The sequence below is a fragment of the Procambarus clarkii genome, chromosome 88, assembly GCF_040958095.1.
Source record: "Procambarus clarkii isolate CNS0578487 chromosome 88, FALCON_Pclarkii_2.0, whole genome shotgun sequence".
Lineage (NCBI taxonomy): Eukaryota > Metazoa > Arthropoda > Malacostraca > Decapoda > Cambaridae > Procambarus > Procambarus clarkii.
The window spans coordinates 20,711,673-20,736,787 of NC_091237.1; the positions used below are offsets into that span (position 1 = coordinate 20,711,673).

The 25,115-nt window shown below is 44.6% G+C and overlaps 2 protein-coding genes across 2 annotated transcripts in view; both read left to right on the forward strand.

The window, feature by feature from the left end:
- LOC123745765 (uncharacterized) overlaps positions 1-16,395 on the forward strand; it is a 34,200-nt gene extending 17,805 nt beyond the window's left edge. The window contains exons 10-27 of the mRNA XM_045726645.2: positions 37-264; positions 1,254-1,353; positions 2,008-2,103; positions 2,246-2,312; positions 2,588-2,687; positions 3,010-3,173; positions 3,680-3,729; positions 5,136-5,485; positions 6,505-6,592; positions 7,502-7,620; positions 8,102-8,305; positions 8,525-8,707; positions 9,032-9,153; positions 9,551-9,641; positions 10,082-10,161; positions 10,536-10,656; positions 11,532-11,726; positions 12,650-16,395. Coding sequence (XP_045582601.2) covers positions 37-264; positions 1,254-1,353; positions 2,008-2,103; positions 2,246-2,312; positions 2,588-2,687; positions 3,010-3,173; positions 3,680-3,729; positions 5,136-5,485; positions 6,505-6,592; positions 7,502-7,620; positions 8,102-8,305; positions 8,525-8,707; positions 9,032-9,153; positions 9,551-9,641; positions 10,082-10,161; positions 10,536-10,656; positions 11,532-11,726; positions 12,650-12,900 — 2,609 coding nt within the window. The 3' untranslated portion in view covers positions 12,901-16,395. The remainder of the gene's footprint in view (positions 1-36; positions 265-1,253; positions 1,354-2,007; positions 2,104-2,245; positions 2,313-2,587; positions 2,688-3,009; positions 3,174-3,679; positions 3,730-5,135; positions 5,486-6,504; positions 6,593-7,501; positions 7,621-8,101; positions 8,306-8,524; positions 8,708-9,031; positions 9,154-9,550; positions 9,642-10,081; positions 10,162-10,535; positions 10,657-11,531; positions 11,727-12,649) is intronic.
- Positions 16,396-19,706: 3,311 nt separating this feature from the next.
- Positions 19,707-24,881, forward strand: LOC138359027 (monocarboxylate transporter 13-like). Its single transcript, XM_069317692.1, has 5 exons — positions 19,707-20,374; positions 21,495-21,765; positions 22,017-22,643; positions 23,496-23,687; positions 23,838-24,881. Exons 1-5 carry the CDS (start codon positions 19,943-19,945, stop codon positions 24,083-24,085), a joined length of 1,770 nt encoding a protein of 589 aa, XP_069173793.1. The 5' UTR covers positions 19,707-19,942; the 3' UTR covers positions 24,086-24,881.
- Positions 24,882-25,115: the final 234 nt, after the last annotated feature.

A 25,115-nucleotide genomic window follows, 5' to 3' on the forward strand; every position in this document is an offset into this window, starting at 1 on the left:
CAATAACTGTACTCACATGGTTGTACCGCTCCCCAGCCGTAGCCTGCCCGATAATACCCTTGAACAACTGGTCGAACGTATATTCGATGGTGCCCGCCAACCGCAGTGTGGGCGCCGTCATGACGTACCGGTGTGTCGGGGACCTGATGGTGGAGGGTGTGGATGGCGGCAACACCACCACCTACGGTACGCTGCTCTGTAAGGCGCCAACACGACCATCACTCACCCCCGCCTGGAACTATATTCTCCATGAACCATGCCATCGTAAGTGAATCTCTGTCTCTCTCTCTCTCTCTCTCTCTCTCTCTCTCTCTCTCTCTCTCTCTCTCTCTCTCTCTCTCTCTCTCTCTCTCTCTCTCTCTCTCTCTCTCTCTCTCTCTCTCTCTCTCTCTCTCTCTCTCTCTCTCTCTCTCTCTCGCTCTCTCTCTCTCTCTCTCTCTCTCTCTCTCTCTCTCTCTCTCTCTCTCTCTCTCTCTCTCTCTCTCTCTCTCTCTCTCTCTCTCTCTCTCTCTCTCTCTCGTGTTTTCTTAATGAAAACACTTACATAAAAGCGACGGCTTCGCGTTTACTTTCTGAAGGTCCTACAGTTCGACCTAACATTTTAGTTCCTACTCATATCCCGGCTCCTGGTCCTCATACCCCAGCTCCTGGTCCTCATACCCCAGCTCCTGGTCCTCATACCCCAGCTCCTGGTCCTCATACCCCAGCTCCTGGTCCTCATACCCCAGCTCCTGGTCCTCATACCCCAGCTCCTGGTCCTCATACCCCAGCTCCTGGTCCTCATACCCCAGCTCCTGGTCCTCATACCCCAGCTCCTGGTCCTCATGTCCCTAACAAGCGCTATATAGTGATACTTGGTTAAATGTTTCCCCTGATAAATTCTTTAAAAGTTTCTTACTAAAAATTTCAGCTATCAGTATTGCCATTGTATGTTTACTATCTTTTTGAATTAATTACATTTAGTATTATAAATTAATGTCACAATGATCAATATTAATGATCTATAAATGAACATACTGTAATACCAGTTGTGCATGAACAAAAATGTTCAGGTATATGATAAGTATAAGCCAGATATACAAACACTGAAAGACAGGTATACAGGCCAGTAATACCCAGGTGTACAAGCAGTTATACTCAGGTACACTAGCCAGCAACACCCAGGTAAAGCAGTAACTACCAAGAGAAGGCGCCAGGCCTGGAGGGCCAGACAGCACCCTAGACATGACACAGCGTCCTCTTTTCTCCAACAGTGAAGTGCCCCACTGGCTTCCTGAAGGCACGTAGCGGGGACCGGTGCTTCATGTTCTCCCAGGAGCCCGCCAAGTACGGCCTGGCTGCAGCAGCTCTCAGGTAAGTCTTCCTAAATGTCCTCTGGGACTAGTTCTCTAAAAGACGCTCTCTCTCTCTCTCTCTCTCTCTCTCTCTCTCTCTCTCTCTCTCTCTCTCTCTCTCTCTCTCTCTCTCTCTCTCTCTCTCTCTCTCTCTCTCTCTCTCTCGCTCTCTCTCTCTCTCTCTCTCTCTCTCTCTCTCTCTCTCTCTCTCTGAGATGCAGGGAGACTCACCATGAACTGTGCCATAAATGAGGGCCAGCAGAAGCAACTCACGTTAAACGGGTTTCGTTTGAGGTTACTGATCAACACTAGTACATTGGCCCTTCTTGTTGCAGAAACAAATTATATACATACAGATGGATAAGTTTTTAAATCATTATTGTTACTTAATACTTTTGAATTCGCTAGAAATAATGGAGAGATAGACACATGATAGTAGTGTGTCTATTGGCGACAGCAGTAACTAGCCAGTTTAGTCGTAGCATTGTAATTATTAGTAAGTGTAAAGCAGGCTCCTGTTTTAAACAATACAGTATGCGCCAGGGATGACTATGCTAGTAGGATAATTAGGCTAGTAAGCCTAGCTATGTCCTGGAAATCAGTGTTAGGTAAGCACTGTTAGTGAAGCCCTTGGCGTATGTGAGGTGTGATAACGTGGGTGTTTGTGGTGCAGATGCGCGCAGGTCGGGGCGTCCCTGGCCGTGCTGCGGGGGCCAGACGACCTCACCAACGCCACCTCCGGCCGCTTCTACTACACCGCCCACACCAGGTAATCTCATACTTGTTAACCTCACTGTTCACCTGCTGACTACTGTGTGTGTGTGTGTGTGTGTGTGTGTGTGTGTGTGTGTGTGTGTGTGTGTGTGTGTGTTCACGTAGATTGCTGTGTAATAATATATTATTGTCCACAGCTTGTGGGACACGCAGATGGTGATGCCGTGGCTGCCCTCTACCGTCACCTGTAACACAACCTGTAACGTAAGTCCCCATCTACTGTACTGTAGTACCCAGATAATATGCTAAGAGTACCCAACATACTGTAACGTGGTTAAACATCTACTGTAACATGAGTACCCACCTCATGTACCATGAGACCACATCTACTCTTAGGTGGGTACCTGCAACTGTACCATGAGTCCCACCAGTTGTATAATGAGTCCCACCACCATGAGATGTGAGGAAAGTAATAACAAGGAAGCTACTCATTACAGGCACACGGTGTATGAGGAAGATAAGAGTGAGTGTACTTGCAGGTGAGTGAGGGCTCGGAGTGCGTGGCGGCGGCGCAGGGCGTCATGTACAGGGCCCAGAGCTGCCGCCTTCCTGACACCTACTCCATGTGCATGGTGCCAGGTGAGGCAGCTTCAACGTTGTCTTCACCTTCAACACTGTCTTCACCTTCAACATTAACTTCACCCTCAACATTCTTCTTATCATTCTTATCATCCGCATCCCTGGTGACATTGTCAAATATATAAGAGATGCTGCATTTAAGCAATGAAGGCACTTCGTGATAGCGTATCTTAATGATTTACAACTCTACTGTCGTCAACATTAGAATCCATTCACTACACTGAGATTCACAGTTCTTACTGAAACTGATCTCGGATCTCTCCCTGGAGACCTTTTTCTACACTGAGATTCACAGAGCCTACAGCAGGTGTCTTCCCGGCAGGCTGGTGCCCGGCCAACTACACGTCGAACTCTGGCATCTGCTACAAGATGATCTCCAACGTCAACAACCTGACGGAGGCTGAGGCGCTCTGCGAGTCTGAAGGGGCGTCCCTCGCCTTCCCTCAGAATAATTTTACTCTCGCCTTCCTCTCCCGGCTGGTCAAGGTGAGTGGCTCTCACTTTCCTCTCCCAGCTAGACAGGGTGAGTGGGTCTCACCTTCCTCTCCCAGCTGGTCAAGGTGAGTGGCTCTCACCTTCCTCTCCCAGCTGGAGAGGGTGAGTGGGTCTCACCTTACTCTCCCAGCTGGCTCTCTACATATGTTTGTCAAATAGTGCACGTTCAACATTAGATTCAGATACAATATATATTTTCAATTCCGCATCTTTCTTAGCTTGTACTTCCATGTACTTCGCACTGACAGCTTAGTTACATCTAATTTTCTGCTGCTGTTAGAATTTCTTTGTAATTAATAATATCATGCTCAGTAAGGTGCCCTGTGTAATCCCTTGTGAATGGCAGCAAAACGTGATAACAAGAATGAAAGATGTGAAAGAAAGCATGATACGAGAGAAAGAGCCAAGAGATACGACACGATAAAAGACATGAAAGATTGAGGAGTGAAATAAGAGAGGAGATGATGGCTTCACTAACATAATACAATCTCTTGCAGAACTCAGCCGACAACACGACCACCAAAGTCATGATAGGACTCAATAACGCGTGAGTACATAACTGTTCCGTGACTGCTAGTCATCGCTAGCAATAGAGCTAGAAAATATTCCCAGGGGGAGATACTTTTTATAAGAAAATGTTAAACAAACGTTATAGCGAGATGCGGGGAAGTATATTTTTTCTAATATGCCTAATAATAAAATTACATATATATATATATATATATGTCCCAGTAGCTTGGAGGGTTGCCAACACAGTCCCAATTCTAAAATAGGAATACAGTTCCCTCTAATTACAATACAATTAGCTGAAAGTTTATTGTGGAGACGACATTTGAAGCAATAACGTAAACTCAATTCGGATCTACCTTCCAAAGCATAATTTATATAAATAAATACAAACAATATTATAAAATATATATAAAAATGCAAATAATCCTCTCTCTCTCTCTCTCTCTCTCTCTCTCTCTCTCTCTCTCTCTCTCTCTCTCTCTCTCTCTCTCTCTCTCTCTCTCTCTCTCTCACATTATAGTATAATGTACAGTAGAATATACACGTGTACAGTACAGTTTAAACATGGTGTACATTACAACGTGCACATGTGTACAGTGCAATATATACATTTGTTCAATAAAATATACACATCTGCACCTTACAATATACACATGAACATACATATATGTACAAATTATGCAGAATGTTTCATGAGGCGAACATGACTGCTATAAAATATACAAAAACACTAATATTAAGTAAACAATTCGAGAGAGAGAGAGAGAGAGAGAGAGAGAGAGAGAGAGAGAGAGAGAGAGAGAGAGAGAGAGAGAGAGATAGAGAGAGAGAGAGAGAGAGAGAGAGAGAGAGAGAGAGAGAGAGAGAGAGAGAGAGAGAGAGAGAGAGAGAGAGAGAGATAGAGAGAGAGAGAGAGAGAGAGAATATATATTGTGCTGCCCACTGACCCAGTATATTACAATGTAGAAACGCAACTTCATCCCTATAATTCTATATTATCTTTTTAACGATGTTCGTTATCATATGAATTCAAATGCTGCTACAATGTACCTATGATTACTTTTATTTGTTAGCTTAAGGAGCTGATGTTACGGTATGCGCGCTAGTGGCTTTTCAAGGAGGTACAGGTAGTGATATTGTTATTATTATTATTATTAACATCTTTATTGACAAAATTAATTATAATTTTGCATAGTCTGAGGAGTTCGATTAAGTCTTATTAAAGTGAGGATAATGCTGGTATTCACTATCACGCAGGACAGAGGGTCCTACACAAGACAATAGGTCTAAACTGTAGGCGGAAGCACTTATATATCATGGTTACAATCAATGTTTTAGTGAATGGATATGTGAAAACAACTTCCTATTGTGCACTGTCGCACAAGTGATAGAGTGTAAGTGCGCCAAGCTGAGCTCCACCCTTATCTTCGCTCTCTCCCACAGTTTGGGTACCTGGACGGGTGGAGGATTATACGCACCTGATGCTGCGTTGATCAAACTAGCGGGCAGCTCTCCGGTTGGGTCTTACTGGCGGATCCTCACCATACCCACCACCACCTCCTCCTACTCCAATATGAACATGCTATTCACCAGTAATACCACCACCTCCACCAGTAATACCACCACCTTCACCAGTAATACCACCACCTCCACCAGTAATACCACCACCTCCACCAGTTCTACCTCCACCTCCACCAGTATTAACGCCATCAACCCCGGCACCCTCTCCGCCACCACCCTAGCCGGTCAGGCTGGGGTCACCAGCGCCATCTGTCAACTCTACGGTCCACTAGGTAAATGCTCTTGTTAATTTCAGTTTATAGTTACCGGTGGTTCCATGGTCAGCGTAGTTTGTTGAACTGTGGTCAGTGAGTTTGGCTGAGGGCTCTGTCCTAGGATTTATGTTGCTTCTATATATGAGCGATTTAGACACGTCAGACTGCGTGCAGCGGCCTCTAATAGCCTGGTTGACCAGACCGTCAGTCAGGAGACTGTAGCCACAGGGTATATATGATATTAGAGTTAACATATACCAGCTGGACAATGTGGAACTGGCCAAATCTCAACGTAAAAGGGATCTGGGTGTCTTATTCAGTAGGGATCTTATGCCTAGAAATTAGTATGAAAGGTTCGAAATAAGGTAAATAGTAGACTATGATTCATAACACTAAGTGTCAACAACAGAATATGTAATATTCATCAACTCTATTTCGCCCTTGTTACGCCCCATTTAGATTATGCAGTTCAGTTTTCACCACCATAATATTTAATGGACACATTCTTACAACAAATTACAGATAAAGGTAAAGCAAATGCCGGGAATTAGAAATATCTCATATTGAAATAGTTTATTCACAAATGTGTGTACATTCGTCGTCGAGAGTAGTTTATATAAATCTACAGTAAATTATGAAGAGAGAACAAATCCACAAGGGCCATGACGAGGGTTCGAACCTACGTCCGAGAGGATCCCAGACGCAACACGCATTGATGCATCACGATATTGTGATTTGTGTGTAATGAAGAGAGATTTAAAAAGATTAATTTATATTCATTAGAAAGGTAATATATAGTGAGTGATTATTCATATAATCACTTTAATAATTTCTTTTCCTACCACCCCTATTCCTTTTGTGTGTGTATATATATATACACGCTCTGTGTATGTATATATATTTATATATATACAGTTTTGTTAGGTATAAATAGCTGTTGCTTTGGACCAATAGGCCTTCTGCACTTTCCTTTATTCTTGAGGTGTATTATGTTGTGTATAGTACCTGTCCAATGTGTGGATTATGTGTCATTGTAGGGTGTGTGAGTAATGCCCCGGTCGCCGCTGGTAACATGACAAGAGAGTGGGACAACACCACCACCATGGCCACCGTCGCCACCTTCAGGTGAGTCACAGTGGGCGAGGTGACACATCTAGACGGGTAAAACAGTCACTGCAACACGTCAGACATATTATAAGTTTATTCTGACATAATAGAATTGTATTCAATAATTTTTTAAGTGTCTCCACACTGCTATATATTACTGTTAAAACAATCTAACTCTCAATTACAAAAACACTAAAGCATAAAACTATTGCCAACTAGACTAATATTATCGTCGCTTAGATGTGATCGTTTATCGAGGTGCTTGACGACAGGAAGCTCACTAACTGCCTCAAGCACTCAACCACTGTCATCAGAGACCAGGATTGCTTGCCGGTGTTTTGTTTTCCCCGTGTACCAAGGAATGGAAAAATCTGTGATGTATTCCATACACACGGAAATCATTACATCCACATATTGTCTTCTCTCATAGAGATATTGTCACCAACACCAGAGTGTGGGCGGATATCTAGTAAAACTGGGATTGTAGTACCGGATGGTACCTTACCTACCTTGAGGCGGTTTCGGACCTTAGCGTCCACGCGGCCCGGTCGTCGACCAGGCCTCCTCGTTGCTGGACTGGCCAACTAGGCTGTTGGACGCGACTGCTCGCAGCCTGAGGTATACCTTCCGAACTCCATGTAAGTCAAGAACTTGGGGATGTGATACCTTTAACCCAGCATTCAAAGGTTCTCGACCACAAGGGGAAGACAATTGGGTTGGTAATTACACATCAAAACAGGTTTAAATACGCTTTAATCGAACCTGACGTCGGTGTCTCGGAGTCATGGCTTCGGCGTCATAGCCACTTGGCTTCTCACAGGTGTTCCTCACAGGTGTTAACCCCGTTGGTGGCAGGTGTTACTCTCCGCCACTCGTCACAGGTGCTGCGTCTCCCACAGATGTTGACCAGAGGTGCGTCTCCCACAGGTGTTACCCCGGGTACTTCGTGGGAGGGAACGTGAGCGTGGTGGAGCAGACAGTGATGTGCGTGGGCGTCCTGGGAGGCTGGTACCCCTCCACGCTCCTCCCATGTCTGGCCGTTGACGGTCAGTCCTCCCACTCTTCTCCATACTTCAAACATACATACATAGTTAATACATATATGCTTACATACATACATACATTCCTTATGCACTTACCTACAAAACAAATAATACGCACGAACACGCATACAAACACACTCGCCCATAAAAGTACAAAAAACGCAACCCGTTCTCGCACTTGTTTATAGTCAATATCTTGCTTATGAATAAGTGCATACATGACATACTAATTTATTGTGAATATTTGAGTTTACCTTGAAAAGCTGAATAAAAAAAACCCACGCACATACGTTGCCTTAAACATGAACGAGTGTTGGTCAATAGATTTAAAATTAAGGGTGTTTAATAATGTTTAATTGGAGGGTGTGGTTTAAGCTCATGCTGAATGTTGAACTAAACATTAAGTGCGGGGGGGAAGGGGGGGGGAAGGAAGTGCTAAGTATCTCCAATAGTGAGGTAACGCAACTTTCCCCATGTCCAACAGTGTGTACAGGACAGGTCCCGTCCGCCCCGTCTCCCTCAATCACCAACACTAGCTCCACCTACCTCCGTCGCCTGAACGGCACTGTCAACTTCACCTGCCCGTCTGGGATGACCACCGTCAACGGGACTACTTTACAGACGGTTACTTGTCTAGAGTACGAGTCGTCTTACACCTTCGACCCGTCCGAGGTCCTCGCTTGTAATGGTAAGGAAGCTAGAGGAAGGTTGAACACATCCAACAAGGGCCGTGACGAGGATTCGAACCTACGTCCGAATGATGCATCATTGATGCATCACGCTAATGTGATTTCTGTGTGTTAGAGGAAGCTTCTTCGCGAAGGAGTCTGTCAGTAGACAGCAAGTCCTCAGGAGTTGTGATAGGTGTATTTGCTAATACGTGTTTGTGCTTGCTTGTGTTTGACAGTGTGTTTGGGCGCCCCCGCGGTCAACAACAGCGCGACGGACTGGGTGAACAGCACCACGTGGATGGTGGGCGCGCTGGTGACCGCCACCTGCACCCCCACCTACGTCCTCAACTTCACCAGCACCACCCAGACCATCCCCTGCACCAGCCTCGGCTGGCAACCTCCACAACCATGTTACAAAGGTATGGCACACACACACACACATACACACACACACACACACACACACACACACACACACACACACACACACACACACACACACACACACACACACACACACACACACACACACTCACTCACACACACACACACACACACACTCACACACACACACACACACACACACACACACACACACACACACACACACACACACACACACACACACACACACACACACACACACACACACACTCACACACACACACACACTCACACTCACACTCACACTTGGTGAGCGGGTGGTGGAGCAAGACCTGGTGACTACTGGTGACCACCCACAGGATGCGTTGGTGACCCTCCGACCCCTGGTGCCAACATGGTCCGTGATAACCTCACCTCTAACGTCCAGGGGGTCAAGATTAACTACAACTGTTCGTCTGGCTTCTTCATCCCCACCAGCCAGGTGAGAACCTCACCCCCCCCCCCACCCTGCCCTCCCTCACACACCCCACCCTGTCCACCCTCACACCCCACCCTGCCCTCCCTCATATTCCACCCCTACACCCCCTGATCATAATTATCCAGCTTGAGCATAATTCCTGGGCCCATTATATACACAAGCAGGCACCCCATCAATTCCACCCTCTGTGATAGTTTCCACCATTCAACGTCTTATTTCATGTAAATTTCCTCATTCTCTGTAACAACTGGGGCATGTATCCTCCGAGTCCTTGCATTACTGTGCATGTAGATGACAGTTGTAATAACAAGGCGGTGTGCAACATTTATTATGGCATGCGAGGTGGTGGCCGAGCAGTTGAGATATGCAACCCACTACAGTTTGCTGGACTCGTCCTCAGAACAACAGCACACCGTTGTCGAGAACGACCGTCGTGTGTGGCGCCAACTCCACCTGGGACCCTGCCGGCCCGCCCTTACTCTGCACGCAGTGTAAGTCATACTCCAGTACGGCTGCTGCCTCTCACTCTCCAACTCTAAGCTTCCATCACACCCCGTCTCCACTCTTCTCCCTCCTCCTCTTCCTACTTCATGTTGTCAACAGCAGTCCTGGCTATGTTGAGAGTCCTGTATGTCGTAGTAACTCAGTCTGGTCAGGTTCAGATAAATGTTTTACATTCGGGTAATGTAAACTGCCAACACGGCACCAGTCCAAACTCACCGTGTATAACATAGCAACATGGACAATTCACCATGAAGAGTTGACTGAGACAACTGGTGCATGACTGACATTGCTCAGCGTCGGCCTACACACCAGTAGGCCTACACTCAGCGTCGGCCTACACACCAGTAGGCCTATACTCATCGTCGTATAGTATTAGAGATGAAGGTAAACACACACGGACAATAAAGTGTTTCATTTTCTTCTGCAGTGTGTCTGGCCAACCCTCAGACGGTGACGACGCCCATCACCTCCTCGTGGGACGGCGTCACCAGGAGTGTCGGAACACAGGTAGGTACTCCCGTCTCCCCCTCCCACCCCCCCCCCTCACCTGGTCACCAGGTGAGGGGGTACTCACCCGCTTCACCTGGTCACCAAGTGAGGGGGTACTCACCCGCATCACCTGGCCACCAGTTGTGGTACTTACCACCCCTTACCCCGGTCATCAGGGAAGACTATGGATATTGCTTTATGCTAGTGGGGGTAGCAAGGTAGAGGCACGAGAATGGTAGGCTAAGGGTGGGAGGTGGGATGACTGAGATACAAGAAAAGTGTGGGGAGGGAGAGGGGGTCAAGCCACAGTGAGGCTACCGTGTATGTTACCTCTTCTGTAAGTGCCACTTTCGTGTTAACGTAAGTCAGTGTCGGCTCCATTCTACTTCCAGGTGAACATATCGTGTCCATCCGGCCAGCTGTTTCCTGACCTCAACGCCTCCACCATCATCACGTGTGAAGACACCGGCAACTGGTCCACTCTGCCCTCGGAGTACCTCGTCTGCAGGTCAGGTGGGTGTGTCTCTCAGGCGCTGGTGGTGTCATGCACGGGGTGGGTGTGTCACGCAGGCGCTGGTGGTGTCATGCACGGGGTGGGTGTGTCACGCAGGCACAGGTGGTGTCATGCACGGGGTGGGTGTGTCACGCAGGCACAGGTGGTGTCATGCACGGGGTGGGTGTGTCGTACTGGGAGGTGGCATGCATTAACAGGTAAATGGGTAAACTGGCATGTACTTAGGTGTGTGGGCCAGGCAGGTAGGTGGGTGTGAGGCGTAGGTGGAAGACTGTGGGTGTAATTAATGGGTGGGTGTGGGTGGTTGAGTGAGGCAGGCAGGTGGGTTGAGTTACTGGAACATGTGGTGGATGAGCGAGCGTGTGAGTCACCCTTAGAACACAAATGCGAATCCGCATTCGGAACATGTTGTTGTTTTAGATTTAGCTACTCAGAACGAAATGTCCATGTAGCACAGGCTATGGTGAGCCCGTAATTGAGTTTGGTTATTTGTGATAACCTTGTTACTGTGATATTTAGGTTAAAGGTTTAAATGGAGGTAGAGTTTCCTCCTTTTCTCCCGTTTATTTTCCGCTTCTGTTTTAGCGTACTGGTTTACGGGGCATGTGGCAACATAAGGAACTCTGCAGTCATACTATAGAATTGATCCTATGAAGTATGATCATATGACGTATGACGGGGCATGTAGTTGACTGAGTATTTGGACAGACGAGTTAGGTGTGGTACAGGTAATTCTTTAATGTCTGGAATATATATGTAGGTAAGTCAGATGTATATTAGATGTGAGACAGGTGTGTGTGTGTGTGTATGAGTGAGCGCGCACGCGTCTATATGTATATGGTACCAACATTCCTCACGCCTTATCTTCCTGCAGCTGCGCCTTCTGCCCCCCCACCAACCCCGGCCGGAGCTGTATTAGGGGGCGGAGGTCCACCCTACTGGGTGGGGATGACTCTCAACTACACCTGTCCCCCGCCACAAATGTCCCTCTCAGGTGCTACCTACACCACCATCACCTGCCTCGCCACCGGCTGGACCACCCTCGACCCTACCTTCGCCTGCCTCAGTGGTCGGTATCCACCTATTTGCATTCACCTATTTGTGCCTGCAGGTTCGACTGTTAGTTCTTGGACCTCCCTTTCTAACCGTCGAATGTTTAATGTACTTATCTAAATCTTTACAATGATGGCTGAACTAAACAGGTTTACAACAGTCCAAATGCAGCTTTACATTCTTGCCATAAAGTAACATTCAGCTTACAATTTGAAATGTGATATATATATTGGACAAATAAAGTATAGTTTACCATTAGAGCAGTAAGACACCTATTGGGATAATTTATATCATAAAATTAAGATGATAAGACAGTTTAAGGAACAAATATAAACTAATCAATCCATGAGTTTATATCAGATTGCTCACTCCTCGGCAGTGTCCATCAACAGATTCTAGGACTATCCCGGATCACAATCTCATACAACTAATACAATACACAGCTCATACAACCTTTTTTATATTTAGTATCTTTGTATTCCACTCAGTTGTATGTTATCGCTGCTGCATAATCCAATACAGGTCTCATGTACGTTCTAAATAACGAACATCTTTCCATCCATATACTTAAATACTTCTAAAATGTGTTACAAGTGTGCAGCGCTCTCCCTTTAGCGTTTGCATGCTTCTTTAGTTACAAATATCACTGAGTGTTAAGTACCATTTAAGAGTGATGAATATAATTTATGAGTACCATTAGGTTCCTTACTGGTCAGAGTACCTAGAATTGTGTGGCAGCGTCTGTAGTTCTCAGGGCCCCATTCCCGCTCTCCACCATTTATATTATGGTTTATTGGTCTCTATATTATGTTACAAAGAGTGAGTGTGGAAGGAGGCAAAATGAGGTTACTCCTGTGCTTGTAAGCTCTGCAACAATCATCTTTACTCCAGCGCTCATAGTATATCCAACACTCACTCTCCCTCCGTGCCTTCTTGCAGTGTGTCTGGCCTCGCCTCCAGCGCCACCAGACGGTGTGATCGCCAACTTCACCAACCAGGTAGCAGAGTGGGGCCAGGTGGTGAGCTACACCTGCATCGCTGGTGATCCCAACACCACCAACACCACCACCACCACCACCATCTCCACCTGCAACAATGCCACCTGGACCCCAGACACCATCCCCGACTGTATTGGTGAGACTCTGACAAGAATTTACCCATTGATAGACACAAAGAACAACATGCACTAATACCCCAGCTCACACACACTCACATACCAGACTGTTCTCTTCATTTGCCACAACACACACGTGAGGGATTAGGGATACCACAATAGGCTACTGGAGCACCCAGCAGGTATACTGTAGACCTGGACATAGTTCACGACTAAATTACACATACACCAATAATCGTTATTATATCTGTGAGAAGACATTACCTTTACTACTACTAATAATAATGATACAAATAATAATGATAACAATAATGATGATAATAATCCTAAAAACAATAGTAATCACACTAACGTGATATATATAATATATAGTTATATATCACATGTTTTTCTCAACAACAATAATAATAATACAGAGAGAAATCACAGTGGCGTGACGTATATATGAGAAAATCGGTAGGAGCCGTGATGAGGATAGGCTTCCAAATAGCCTGGGAATACACACCTCATAGGTTCGGATCCTCACCATGGCTTCTACGGATTGTCTCAATAATAATACTAAAATAAAACACGATGATGATATTTACGACAAAGTCTTCAGGCATGTAGACACCCTAATTATTCTCTTAAGAATTCATTAATACAACAAATAGCAAATAAATCAACACGTAACAAAAACACACATACGTAATAACTACAACGGAAGCCAAATACCCTCTAATAATTCTGCAGGTGTTCTTTCCACAGGTGTTATTAACTCTTAATTTTCAGGAAACAGATGCTAGATTCCCGCAGCTAGACGGTGTGTAGAATTCTGGGCTTTTAGCTGACGATGTCTCTCACCCTAGCACATGTAAATAGGTACTGATAGCACCAAATGTACATAGGGAAGATCAAATGGGTAACAATAGGAACAAATTCGTACTGAGAGGACTAAATGAGAACCGATAGGGCCAAATGGGTAGTGAGAAGACAGATTGAATACCGAGACTACCAAATAGGTACCAAAAGTATAATGGGTATCGAGAGGACCAAAATGGGACATAAACTCGCCAAAGAATCCTTGAGTCTGGATGAAATCCATACGGCACTCTGTCACTGGGCTAGGCTTGTTCAGGCGGCGGCAGACTTCAAAGATGCATTTATCAATTTTTAAACGTACTGCATATTCAAAATCGGGTTTTTATCGTTACAAATTACATTAAGACGTTACACTAAATGGTAACCCGTCCTCATCAGCAAAGATCAAATGCTCGTTAATCCTGTCGCACAGTAAAGGAAAAACGGTTTACACACGACTCACAACTGATGATGATCGAACATTTCTCGAACAGTGCTTCGCTTACATTCGAATCGTAACTGTAAATGTTTTACAACGTACTACGAATACAAATAATTGCCAACAGACCCTAAACACCTAACCTAACACTAACTATACATAATAATATTAATTTATACATGAGAAAAAGATATTTTTAATACACAATACCTTAAATTTGATGAATTTAAATTAATTTAAATGGATGGGTCGGCCGCTGCTTGCAAGGAGCTTAGCCTAAGGACGGTTTGCGAAATGGGGTTGAGTTTGGCGAGGGCACCAAATGGAACCCAAATGAATCAACTAAATTCTGAATGCACGAAACGAAACCATAAAACAACTCGCTAAGGCTCTAGTAAACCTGGCCCAGTTGGTATAGTCAGTGTGTAAATTGTTTACACAGTTATTGGACAAGGAGACTTCTGGCTCTTGTTCCTAAGCTTAGAGCCATCCCTTCCCATAGCTCATATTAAGCCTTATCCTACTAGTTTTCCCCTCGAATTCGATCCGCCAATCGGTCTACAACCAGGTCCCCAATTACGAACATTTAAGTGTCGGTTCAATCGAACCTTCCTGCTAAAGTCTCGAACACGGCCAAAATTCTTCGAGATGAAAGTAAGACCATTACCACATGGTTCATTCAGCGTCCATTTGATCCATCTAGTATATCTTTGGTCCAGGTAGTGTTCTTTTGGTCCATCTAGTGTCTCATTGGTCCATCTAGTGTCCCATTGGTCCATCTAGTGTCTCATTGGTCCATCTAGTGTCCCATTGGTCCATCTAGTGTCTCATTGGTCCATCTAGTGTCCCATTGGTCCATCTAGTGTCCCATTAGTTCATCTAGTGTTAAATAGGTCAATCTAGTGTCCCTTTGGTCAATCTAGTGTTAATTAGGTCCATCTAGTGTCTATTTGGTCCATTTAGTGTTCCTTTGGTCCATCTAGTGACCCTTTGGTCCATCAACTATTCCTTTGATGCATCTAGTGTCTTTTGTCCATCTAGTCTTCCTCTGGTTAAATCAATGACCCTTTGGTCAAAAGTTCAATAGTCAAATAAGTTTTCTTTTGATCCAGTATTTATTTGGTCTAATTATAGTCACTTGGTTCAGTGTCTTTTTGGCCAATTCAGTGTTCCCTTAGGGGTCAATTTAGAGTCCCTTTGACTCATTATGACATTGTTTTTATAACTGAATTGTTTACCTGTTAAGAACTACGAGCTGGGGTCTCAATTGCTTCGTTTGTTTTAATACTTGTTATTCTTATAATTATTGGCTATACTGAATGTGTGTGTGTGTGTGTGTGTGTGTGTGTGTGTGTGTGTGTGTGTGTGTGTGTGTGTGTGTGTGTGTGTGTGTGTGTGTGTAATGGAATGAACATATGCTGTAATACGCATCACATGGCGCATGATGTTTTTGTTCAGTGTCAGGGGCTCTCTTCTGATCTCTCTTCTGATTGGCTGATCAAAAGATGACCCTGATGTTTGATGTGTTAGTTTAGATTGTAAATATAATGTAATATTTTTGTATGTTTATGTATGTGTACTTGTGAATGTAATATAAAATATACGTGTGTGTGTGTGTGTGTGTCTTTATTAAAATCTAGAATACCAGTAGGTTTCGAACTTGGGTCTGGGAGTGTCCCAGTCCAACATGCTGACCACCGTTGCTTCCTATATTGCAAAGGTGTCTGTCGTACACAAGAGTGACTGGGATAGGGTGACCCATGCCACCGTGCCAGAGTGCTGGAGGTAAATCAGAGTGAAAAGTAGAGTTTTACTCAGTTGATGATAACGTTTCGTGGCCGGTGTAGAGCCTGTGAATCCGCGGGTGTTCGAGCTCCCGGCGGTGCACCGGGGTAGCAGGCAGGAGCCAGATTCACGAAAGCACTTACGCAAGCTCTTACGAACGTGTACATCTTTCCTCAATCTTTGACGGCTTTGGTTACATTTATTAAACCATTTACAAGCATGAAAACTTCCCATTCAATTGTTGTTATTGTTATAAACAGCCTCCTGGTGCCTCGGAGCTCATTAGCTATTTAATAATTGGAAACAAAGCCGCCAAAGATTGAGAAAAGATGTACAGGTTCGTAAGTGTTTGCGTAAGTGGTTTCGTGAATCTGGCCCCAGGACTTGGACACCCTCACACCCCAGTTCGAACATTGTTAGTTCTTTAGATTTTAACTACAATTGTAAATTAATATTAATTTCAAATTATTTTGTAAACTCGTTTTGCATCATAAATGAATCTGATTATTATTGTTTGTTTTCTCCTAAAATATTATTAAAAACAAAATATTTCGATATTGTGTTTACATTGACAATAAAACACCTGTTTTATGTTTGTTTAAAAAATATTGATAAATTAAATAAATACAGTTGAATATAATTATAATTATGATTATCCTCTTTCCGTTACTGAAATACACTGATTATTTGTGGAAACAAAACAATGATGAGTTAGCTCAGAAGAATTTAATAAATTCTAAACCAAATCGCAATAAATTCAAATACCACAGATGGACATGATCAAGGCGTACAAGATACTGTGGGGTTCCTCTTACCACTCTCCATTACCGGTCCTTGGGTCCCTTCAACTTATACCAACCCTCGAACCCCGATCTGAATTATTAGAGAGAAATAGTAATACAGAAAAAAGGCGGCGCTGACCTTTGACCGTCCGTGTTGAGAGCTGTTGTTTTTAGATAAGTTTGGGAGTGGCAACCACACCTTTATTCTCCGTGATTTGATGTGATTTATTCTCTGCAAATAACTACAAGGTAGATGACACACATCTGGGCCAGGCTCGGGGGAGTAGAAGCACTCCCGAAACCTTCTCCAGGTATGTTCCAGGTATCCCGAGGAGCACGGCCGTGCCATTTCTTCCACCATGACACACTCGGCCCTCTCTCCCTCCCCTACACCGAAACCTTCGCGAAATCTTTTTATACATTTCTGCGCCAAACGGTGACCGCAAAACTGTAGAAAATTGGATATCCTCAAAGAGGACATTTCTGTCCTTTCCTCTGAGGGAGTGAAACTGCGGTCGGATCGTCGTGGCGAATTTAGTCCCTGACCATCTGTCATTTTTTCTGTACTTCAAAATTAAGCAAAATATATTGTCGACAAATTTAATACTTGTATAATTGTGTACTCAGGATTTGTTGTCATCATGGAGGATCATCGTTTTCAAGGCTGTGACGCTCACAGACTCAAATTCTCCCCACCAACACTAAAACTATCACCAACCCGCCATAAACCTAAACCTTCGTTAAAACATTTTACGGATTCCTGTCACAGTTGCCACAGAGGGAGCGGCGTTTTGTGTAGACTGTGTGGCAGGAGTCCCCGCACTGTTGCCACAAGTCCCGCGGCGGAAAACATATATACTGTACACCCTGTATATTATCATTAAGAATTTTTTCATGTTGCTAAAAAGTGTAAAAAGCTTCGTAAATTGAATAAGTCGATGACACGGAATCAACGGAAGACGCCGTGGAGCTAAATTTGCAGGAACCTGGAGTCAGGAACGGAGAACACGTCTAACAATATTTGTTAAAATTAGTGCCCTATACCATGTCAACCGTCCTAGCATGAGCACACATGTTGTGTGTGTGGCTACCATGTCAACCGTCCTAGCATGAGCACACATGTTGTGTGTGTGGCTACCATGTCAACCGTCCTAGCATGAGCACACATGTTGTGTGTGTGGCTACCATGTCAACCGTCCTAGCATGAGCACACATGTTGTGTGTGTGGCTACCATGTCAACCGTCCTAGCATGAGCACACATGTTGTGTGTGTGGCTACCATGTCAACCGTCCTAGCATGAGCACACATGTTGTGTGTGTGGCTACCATGTCAACCATCCTAGCATGAGCACACATGTTGTGTGTGTGGCTACCATGTCAACCGTCCTAGCATGAGCACACATGTTGTGTGTGTGGCTACCATGTCAACCATCCTAGCATGAGCACACATGTTGTGTGTGTGGCTACCATGTCAACCGTCCTAGCATGAGCACACATGTTGTGTGTGTGGCTACCATGTCAACCGTCCTAGCATGAGCACACATGTTGTGTGTGTGGCTACCATGTCAACCGTCCTAGCATGAGCACACATGTTGTGTGTGTGGCTACCATGTCAACCGTCCTAGCATGAGCACACATGTTGTGTGTGTGGCTACCATGTCAACCGTCCTAGCATGAGCACACATGTTGTGTGTGTGGCTACCATGTCAACCGTCCTAGCATGAGCACACATGTTGTGTGTGTGGCTACCATGTCAACCGTCCTAGCATGAGCACACATGTTGTGTGTGTGGCTACCATGTCAACCATCCTAGCATGAGCACACATGTTGTGTGTGTGGCTACCATGTCAACCGTCCTAGCATGAGCACACATGTTGTGTGTGTGGCTACCAATTAATAAGCGACAGTGAGAAAGTCATAAATGTAAGTGTACACACCAGCAACATTGTGTGATAAGCACATATACTCTACACATATCAGAGAGGGAAGAGAGCTCCTATTTCACACACTGTGATAGGTATCATAGACTTTTATTTAATGCACACACACACACACACGGGGACATGATGGCTGAGTGGAAACCGCTCGGACTTCGTAATCTTAGGGTCTGGAGATCAATCCCCAGCGATAGCGGAAACAAATGGGCAGTTTCTTTCACCCTGATGTCCCTGTTAACCTAGCAGTAAATAGGTACCTGGGAGTTAGACAGCTGTTACAGGCTGCTTCCTGGGTGTGTGTGTGGGGGGGAGGGGAGGGAAGTTGATTGACAGTTGAGAGGCGGGGCGGAAGAGCCAGAGATCAACCCACGCAAGCACAAATAGGTGAATACATACACACACACACACACCAGTTGAGAAGCGGGACCAAAGAGCCAAAGCTCAACCCCCGCAAGCACAAATAGGTGAGTACGCATACACACACACACACACACTCACCCACCCACACACACACACCCACACACACACACACCCACCCACACACACTCACCCACCCACACACACACACACTAGATTTAGACTAAACTGAACAAAGCTTATCGGTCAATGTTCAGTGCAATTTTCTGCAAAAAGTTTTTGTAAAGGCTTAGTAGGAGAGACCGGCGGCCTGGGCCTGTGGTTCAAGGGAGAGCTATCTTGGCCGGCAGTTCTGTGAGCTACCTGGTCCATTGTTCATCTAACTGTCTGGTCGATTGTTCATCCAACTACCTCTGCTCAATTGTACATTTTGTCGCACGTGTGATCTTAACGTTTCAGTGGAGGGATACACTCGTGGAGAGGTAGAAAAAAAAGTGGCGACGTTCCTATCCGAGTCAAGTTCCAGATCTCCAAAATAACAGTATTACAAGAATTTACACGGTAATGGTGGCTGGTCCGTCATCAGCGAGTCACTTCCATTGACTCTTACATGTATGGGAACCAATAGTGTGCGTCGAGTCTTCATTAATGCTGGGCAACGAAACATCTTTTTATGCAAGTCTGGCAATAGAAAGCAAAATGAAGCATGATAAGACATTACTTGTCTGCCCCTCACGTCTGGCCAGGACACAGTGCACCATAGTCGGCCGCCCCACAAGGATCTCACCGACCAATTGCCTCAAAGAAATTAGTTTTATTTCGACTTCAACTAACCACTAAAAGCACATTTGTGCCTATGAAGAACTTCAGTCATTGGGCATAACCGTGTTAAACAATAACAACATAGTATAAATAATCAAACAACAAAACACCTCATTATATGAAACTAAAATCACAAATCACGTCTTTACCATTATAATGTCCAAATTTAACTTGTCCCTCGCTGCCGAGAATCAACGAATACCGGTTGTGGGAACTGGTTACCGGAATGAGAGCTATGTTAGTGAAGAAGTGGAGCAGCGGAGCCTGGCGAAGGAGTATGAAGGAGAGAACAGCGTGACCAACACTCCTGCCCAAGCTTGCTACCACAGCCCGCCTCTTCCTCCATGTCCCACCAACTCTCACGACAATGAAAACGGAGACTACACGACTCTGAAAACAAACGACGAAAATCATACACAAATCGATATCAGTGTAGAAACGAGAGAGCTTGGTCTGCCAGCAGAAGTACAGACTACCACCGACCTAAACATAACTAGCCAAGGAAGGGACTCGACGCAGGATGACGAGAAGGAAGTGCCTGACGGAGGCTGGGGATATATTGTCGCCCTGGCATGCTTCATCAGTTTTGTATGTGAACGGGTTTTGTTTGGTTTCCTTGCTTATGTTTGGGTTTCCTTGCTTATGTTGGGTTATAAACCTGAGGTCTAGTACTGTACTCGGGTAAGTTATTGTGCTTCCAGTGACTGTATATTATTTGTTTGGGTTAGTGTTGTGTATGTGTTGCATTTGTTGTGTGTTGTGATCCGTTTTTTATATCACATACGTGCGGCTTGGCGCCTTCTTTTGATAATTACTACCACAGACGCGGCCGTTCATCTACAATGGTAAAAAACACATGTATATTTTCTTCTGTCCTCTATGGACAGGGTTAGAGATTTGTTAGACAACATAATGAAGCGAGTTATAAAGCACTCAACCACAGAATGTGGTTGAGTGCTCTTACAATGTGTGTGATGTGTTGCGAGTGTTGTGAGTTGTGTTGTATATGTGTTGCTCAAGTTGTTAACGTGACCCCGGGAGCACCATGATGAGTTAACGGTAATGCTTGCACCCATTGCCTAAATATATATAAATAGCTTTCTTTGTCACCTGCGGGAGTTCACTGTGAGTGCTAGAGATGTACAGTTCAAAAGTTGCTCTCTGATTGTTCTTCAGTTCTGTCTGTTCGCATCACATCGACTTCCAAGACTTTCATGAACCTCAATGATTAATTTTATCATTACTCTTACTTACACGGTCTTCATATTAAAGCCACAAGGAACACCTGAACGTATAATTTCGACAAAACTTTTAATGACAAGCGAAGGGTCTTGTAATTGTTGTTAATCTAGTTCATAATTAATACGAATACAGTTATAATAGATATGTTATACACAAATTGTATGTCCGTTGAGACATAACCAATCACAGGCGAGTAGACCTCTGACGTCATGCCAGACAGACAGTCACCAGCCGTGCTCCCAGCAGGCTCAGTTCTCTCACAGACCCAGAGTACGTGGACCTCGGCTGGCCAGTTATACACCGTGCTGTCTTAGTCAATAAAACTACAGGAGTGCCTACTGTGTGCATTTTAAGTAACGTTCAGCGCGCATATCCAAACTTGTGTCTGAGTCTGTGAAAACAATTAACATTGTTATTCTATGATTTGAGATGTTTGTGTAAATATTTCCATAATGCTCTCCTTCAGTCAATCGTTACTACCACTTCGACGTGCTATGGCATCTTGTTCTCCAAGTTTCTCGAAGATTTGGGAACATCTTCGACAACAAACGCTTGGATCTTCAACACTGGAGGGTTCGTCGGGAACGTGGCCTCATTCCTAATGGGCCCCGCAGTCGAACAGTTTGGGCACAGGAAGGTGGCCCTGGTGGGAGCTGTCCTAGGTAGCGTTGGGTTGGGCATCTCTGCCTTCGCTACGTCTGCCTGGTTCCTCTTTATATCTTTTTCCTTGCTAACAAGTAAGTCCTTCATGGGTACATGAATACCTCCACATGGTGGCATATTAGGCTGTGGAGCTCGGCAATAAGCATTATCACGTTTTAGCATTTAAAAGTAAAATAAAATAGATTATGTTTATGGTTTTCAATACATAAATATCCATAAAGACTATACAAAAATATATATGTAGAGAAGATATATATATTATTTATACTGCTTTATACATGTGTACAACTCAATAATACCTCAATATTCTCTATTTAATTTCAAGGTTTCGGCTCTGGGATGTCAGTTCTGGTGTTGATGACCATCTTACCGTTATACTTCAAGAAACGTCTTGGGCGAGCAAACGCCTTTCTGAGCATGGGTGCATGCATGAGCCAGATAGTGGGGCCGCCTGCCATCACCTTCCTACAGGAGCAGTACGGCATTAAGGGCGCCTGCCTCATAGTGGCTGCCGTCCTACTTAACAACATAGCCGCTGCTGCTCTCTTGCATCCTGTGGAGTGGCACGTCAAGTCGCGGAGGAAGAAGATGATATCAACGAGTGGAAAGGAATCTCTTTTCACCAGTTGTTATGGTGGCATTACTGCATCGTTAGTGAAGGCTGCAGTTAGTGTGGCAAGAAACTTCGCACTCCTCAGGTCACCTCGCGCTGCGATCATAGCCTTCGGCTGCTGTTTCAACGTTATTGGATACGTCAACATGTTAATGTTGGTGCCGGTGGTGGTGCGCGAGAAAGGATACACGCAGGTGCAAGCTTCGTGGTGCATGTCAATTTCCGGCTTCTGCAACCTAGTCGCCCGGCTGGTGGTATCGTCGCTCACCGACTGGCCGAGATTCAGTATGCGAGGCTTTTACATGGTCGGTACTGCCACCATCGCCTTTACTACCATTGGTAAGTCCCTCACTCACACTATACTTATTGTAATGTAGATGGTAACAAAGTAAATTTTATACCAACAATTGCAACCGTCGATCAACTTGTGGTGCTCCTGGTTCATCCTCAGTGATAGTGGCTAATGGTCTCTAACAAAGCAAGCAGCACTCTGAGGCTGTAAGGAAAGCCAGTATATAACTAGTTTCCTTTGGAGATCCTTATAGTTTTGATCGGTTAAAGGCATTTTTACACTGTACAAACTTCATTAGTACGTCTTATATTTGAATATTGCGTAGCTTTGGTCACCGTACCCGAGAAAGAATATTTTCAAATTAAGTGTTGAATATCGAATAACATGAATAATTCCAGGACCTAAATCATTTGAAACCCGTTCAAAAAACCTAAACTTATGGAGTCTTGAAAGGAGAAGAATACGAAGAATTCATAACAAGTATTTTGGATAATTAAAGGCATGTCAATTTTCTTCTTGATGGTATGTACAGTTTGCATGAAGGATTAATCCTTATGCACGAGTAGTAATATTGGGAAAGGCGTCACCGCGGCGCCTCAATATTGGGATTGACTAAGCTTGAAAATTGTTTGTTACCGTTTGCTGTAGATACAGGGCAGGTGACATAAACTAGGTGTGTGTTATAGGGAGACTTAAGGCACTGTAAGGCGAGAAGTTATGTTCATGGCGCCAGAGGTGCTCTTCGTTTCTCGGTAAGTTTACCTTTGTCCTCGACTATGTTCAGGACAAAGGTAAACTAAAGTCCCCCTAAAGTATACTTGCTGGTTGGTCAGACCCTGGCCTCTAGTACTGATCCCTCAGACCTTGATAACGCCTTGCTACTCATATTCTTGCATCAGCGCTGAGCCATGCTGATGAGATGTGGAGTGTGGCCCTGGTGATGGGTGTGTGGGGCGTCGGGGTTGGCGCCTTCGTAGGCCTCATGAACCTCATCATGCTGAAGTACATGGGCCTGGAGAACCTGGTACCTCTCTACAGCGTCACATCCCTCTTGATCGGCTTCTGGTTCCTGGCTTCAGGTCCAGTGTTTGGTGAGTTCCATATTCTATCTTCTTTATATTCAATGAATAATGATTGAAAAAACTTTTTGTAAATAATAGGACAGCTAAGGTGTGTGTGACTCTGTATTTACACTTACCTGAGTTGAGTGAATGTGATAATTAAGGATGACATCTCCTCAGGTGTGATACGAGACCTTAGCGGCAGGTACAGCTTTTCTCTGTACGCGCTGGGAGGCTCCGTCTTCGTCACAGTTCTTCTCTGGTTCTTCATGCCCGCCGCTGTCGCATACGACGAGCGCAGAGAGCTACAGCAGAGACACCATCAGCAGCAGGAACAGCAGTCTCAGGAAGCAGCAGAATCGTCAGAACAAGCAGGAGCTGCACCACAGCCACCAGGGCAAGCAGTAGCAGCTACAGCATCAATGTGAATAAACAAAAGACGACTTTACCAGCAATAATAACAGCCTCGAATCTATTCCCGCGGCAGGACAGAAGCGTTTGGGCATCGTTTCCTCTCACATGATATCTCTGTTCACCTAGCAGTTAATAGGTTCCCGGGAGTAAGTGAACTGTTGTGGGTTGTATCGTGGAAAAGGTTAGTAGTCGACCTAGGGAAACCTTAATAAGCCTAACGAGGTTCCTATTCCCAACTACGGGAAAACCATGAGATGAAAATGGGAACGTGTGGAAAACACTTCCTACAGCTGAGTGCCGGCGGGAATCTCCTGAAAATTGAGTTGTGGGTACTTGCTGCTGCCTTCCAAGGTTCAGGTACGTCATGTAGAACTTCAGGTTGAGAAACTTTAGTCCATCATGGCACAGAGAGTAGTGTGTGTTTTTAGGGAATTAAAGAATCGCGAATTCAATCCACTCTGTATCATGTTATTGTGCACAACTGTTAAGTACCAGTAGAAAATACAGCAAAACAGTAATATAACTTACAGTAGTAGTAACAACAGACAACTATTCAAAACGATGTTGAAATCTCTCGACGGATTCATCGCAAAAATGCCTAACACAAAGTAAGAATTCAAATAAATTTTTATCCATAAAAGCGCAGCCTCATGGTCTTTTGTCCAATGTAATTATATAATAATAATAACAACAACAATAATAATATTGTTATTATTCCATGTCTGATATCTAATGTTTTAGTATTATGCAAAGAAACTGTTCTAAGACATTGACACGTCTGTAATATTAAATATTAAACAACAAATACTCTCTGTGATCCTATGCTCCAGCCCACAAGATTAACATGGCGTGCACAGTATACAGTAAGCTAATAAATATATAGGGTTCCGGTAGTACAGTCGGGCTCGTTCTCGTCGCACAATCGAAAATTCCGGGTTCGAATCCCAGGCGGGACAGAAATGGTTGGGCACATTTCCTATCACCCAATGCTCTGTTCACTGAGTAGTAAGTGGGTACAGTTGGTCAGCTGTTGTGGGGTTACAT

What these genes read in the sequence shown, in the direction of transcription:
- LOC138359027 (XM_069317692.1), top strand. Translation starts at nt 19,943, where the DNA reads ATGTCCAAATTTAACTTGTCCCTCGCTGCCGAGAATCAACGAATACCG. An exon ending in TGGCATGCTTCATCAGTTTT is followed by an intron (nt 20,375 to 21,494) that starts GTATGTGAACGG and finishes GCTCTCCTTCAG; the next exon opens with TCAATCGTTACTACCACTTC. An exon ending in GGCTTCAGGTCCAGTGTTTG is followed by an intron (nt 23,688 to 23,837) that starts GTGAGTTCCATA and finishes ACATCTCCTCAG; the next exon opens with GTGTGATACGAGACCTTAGC.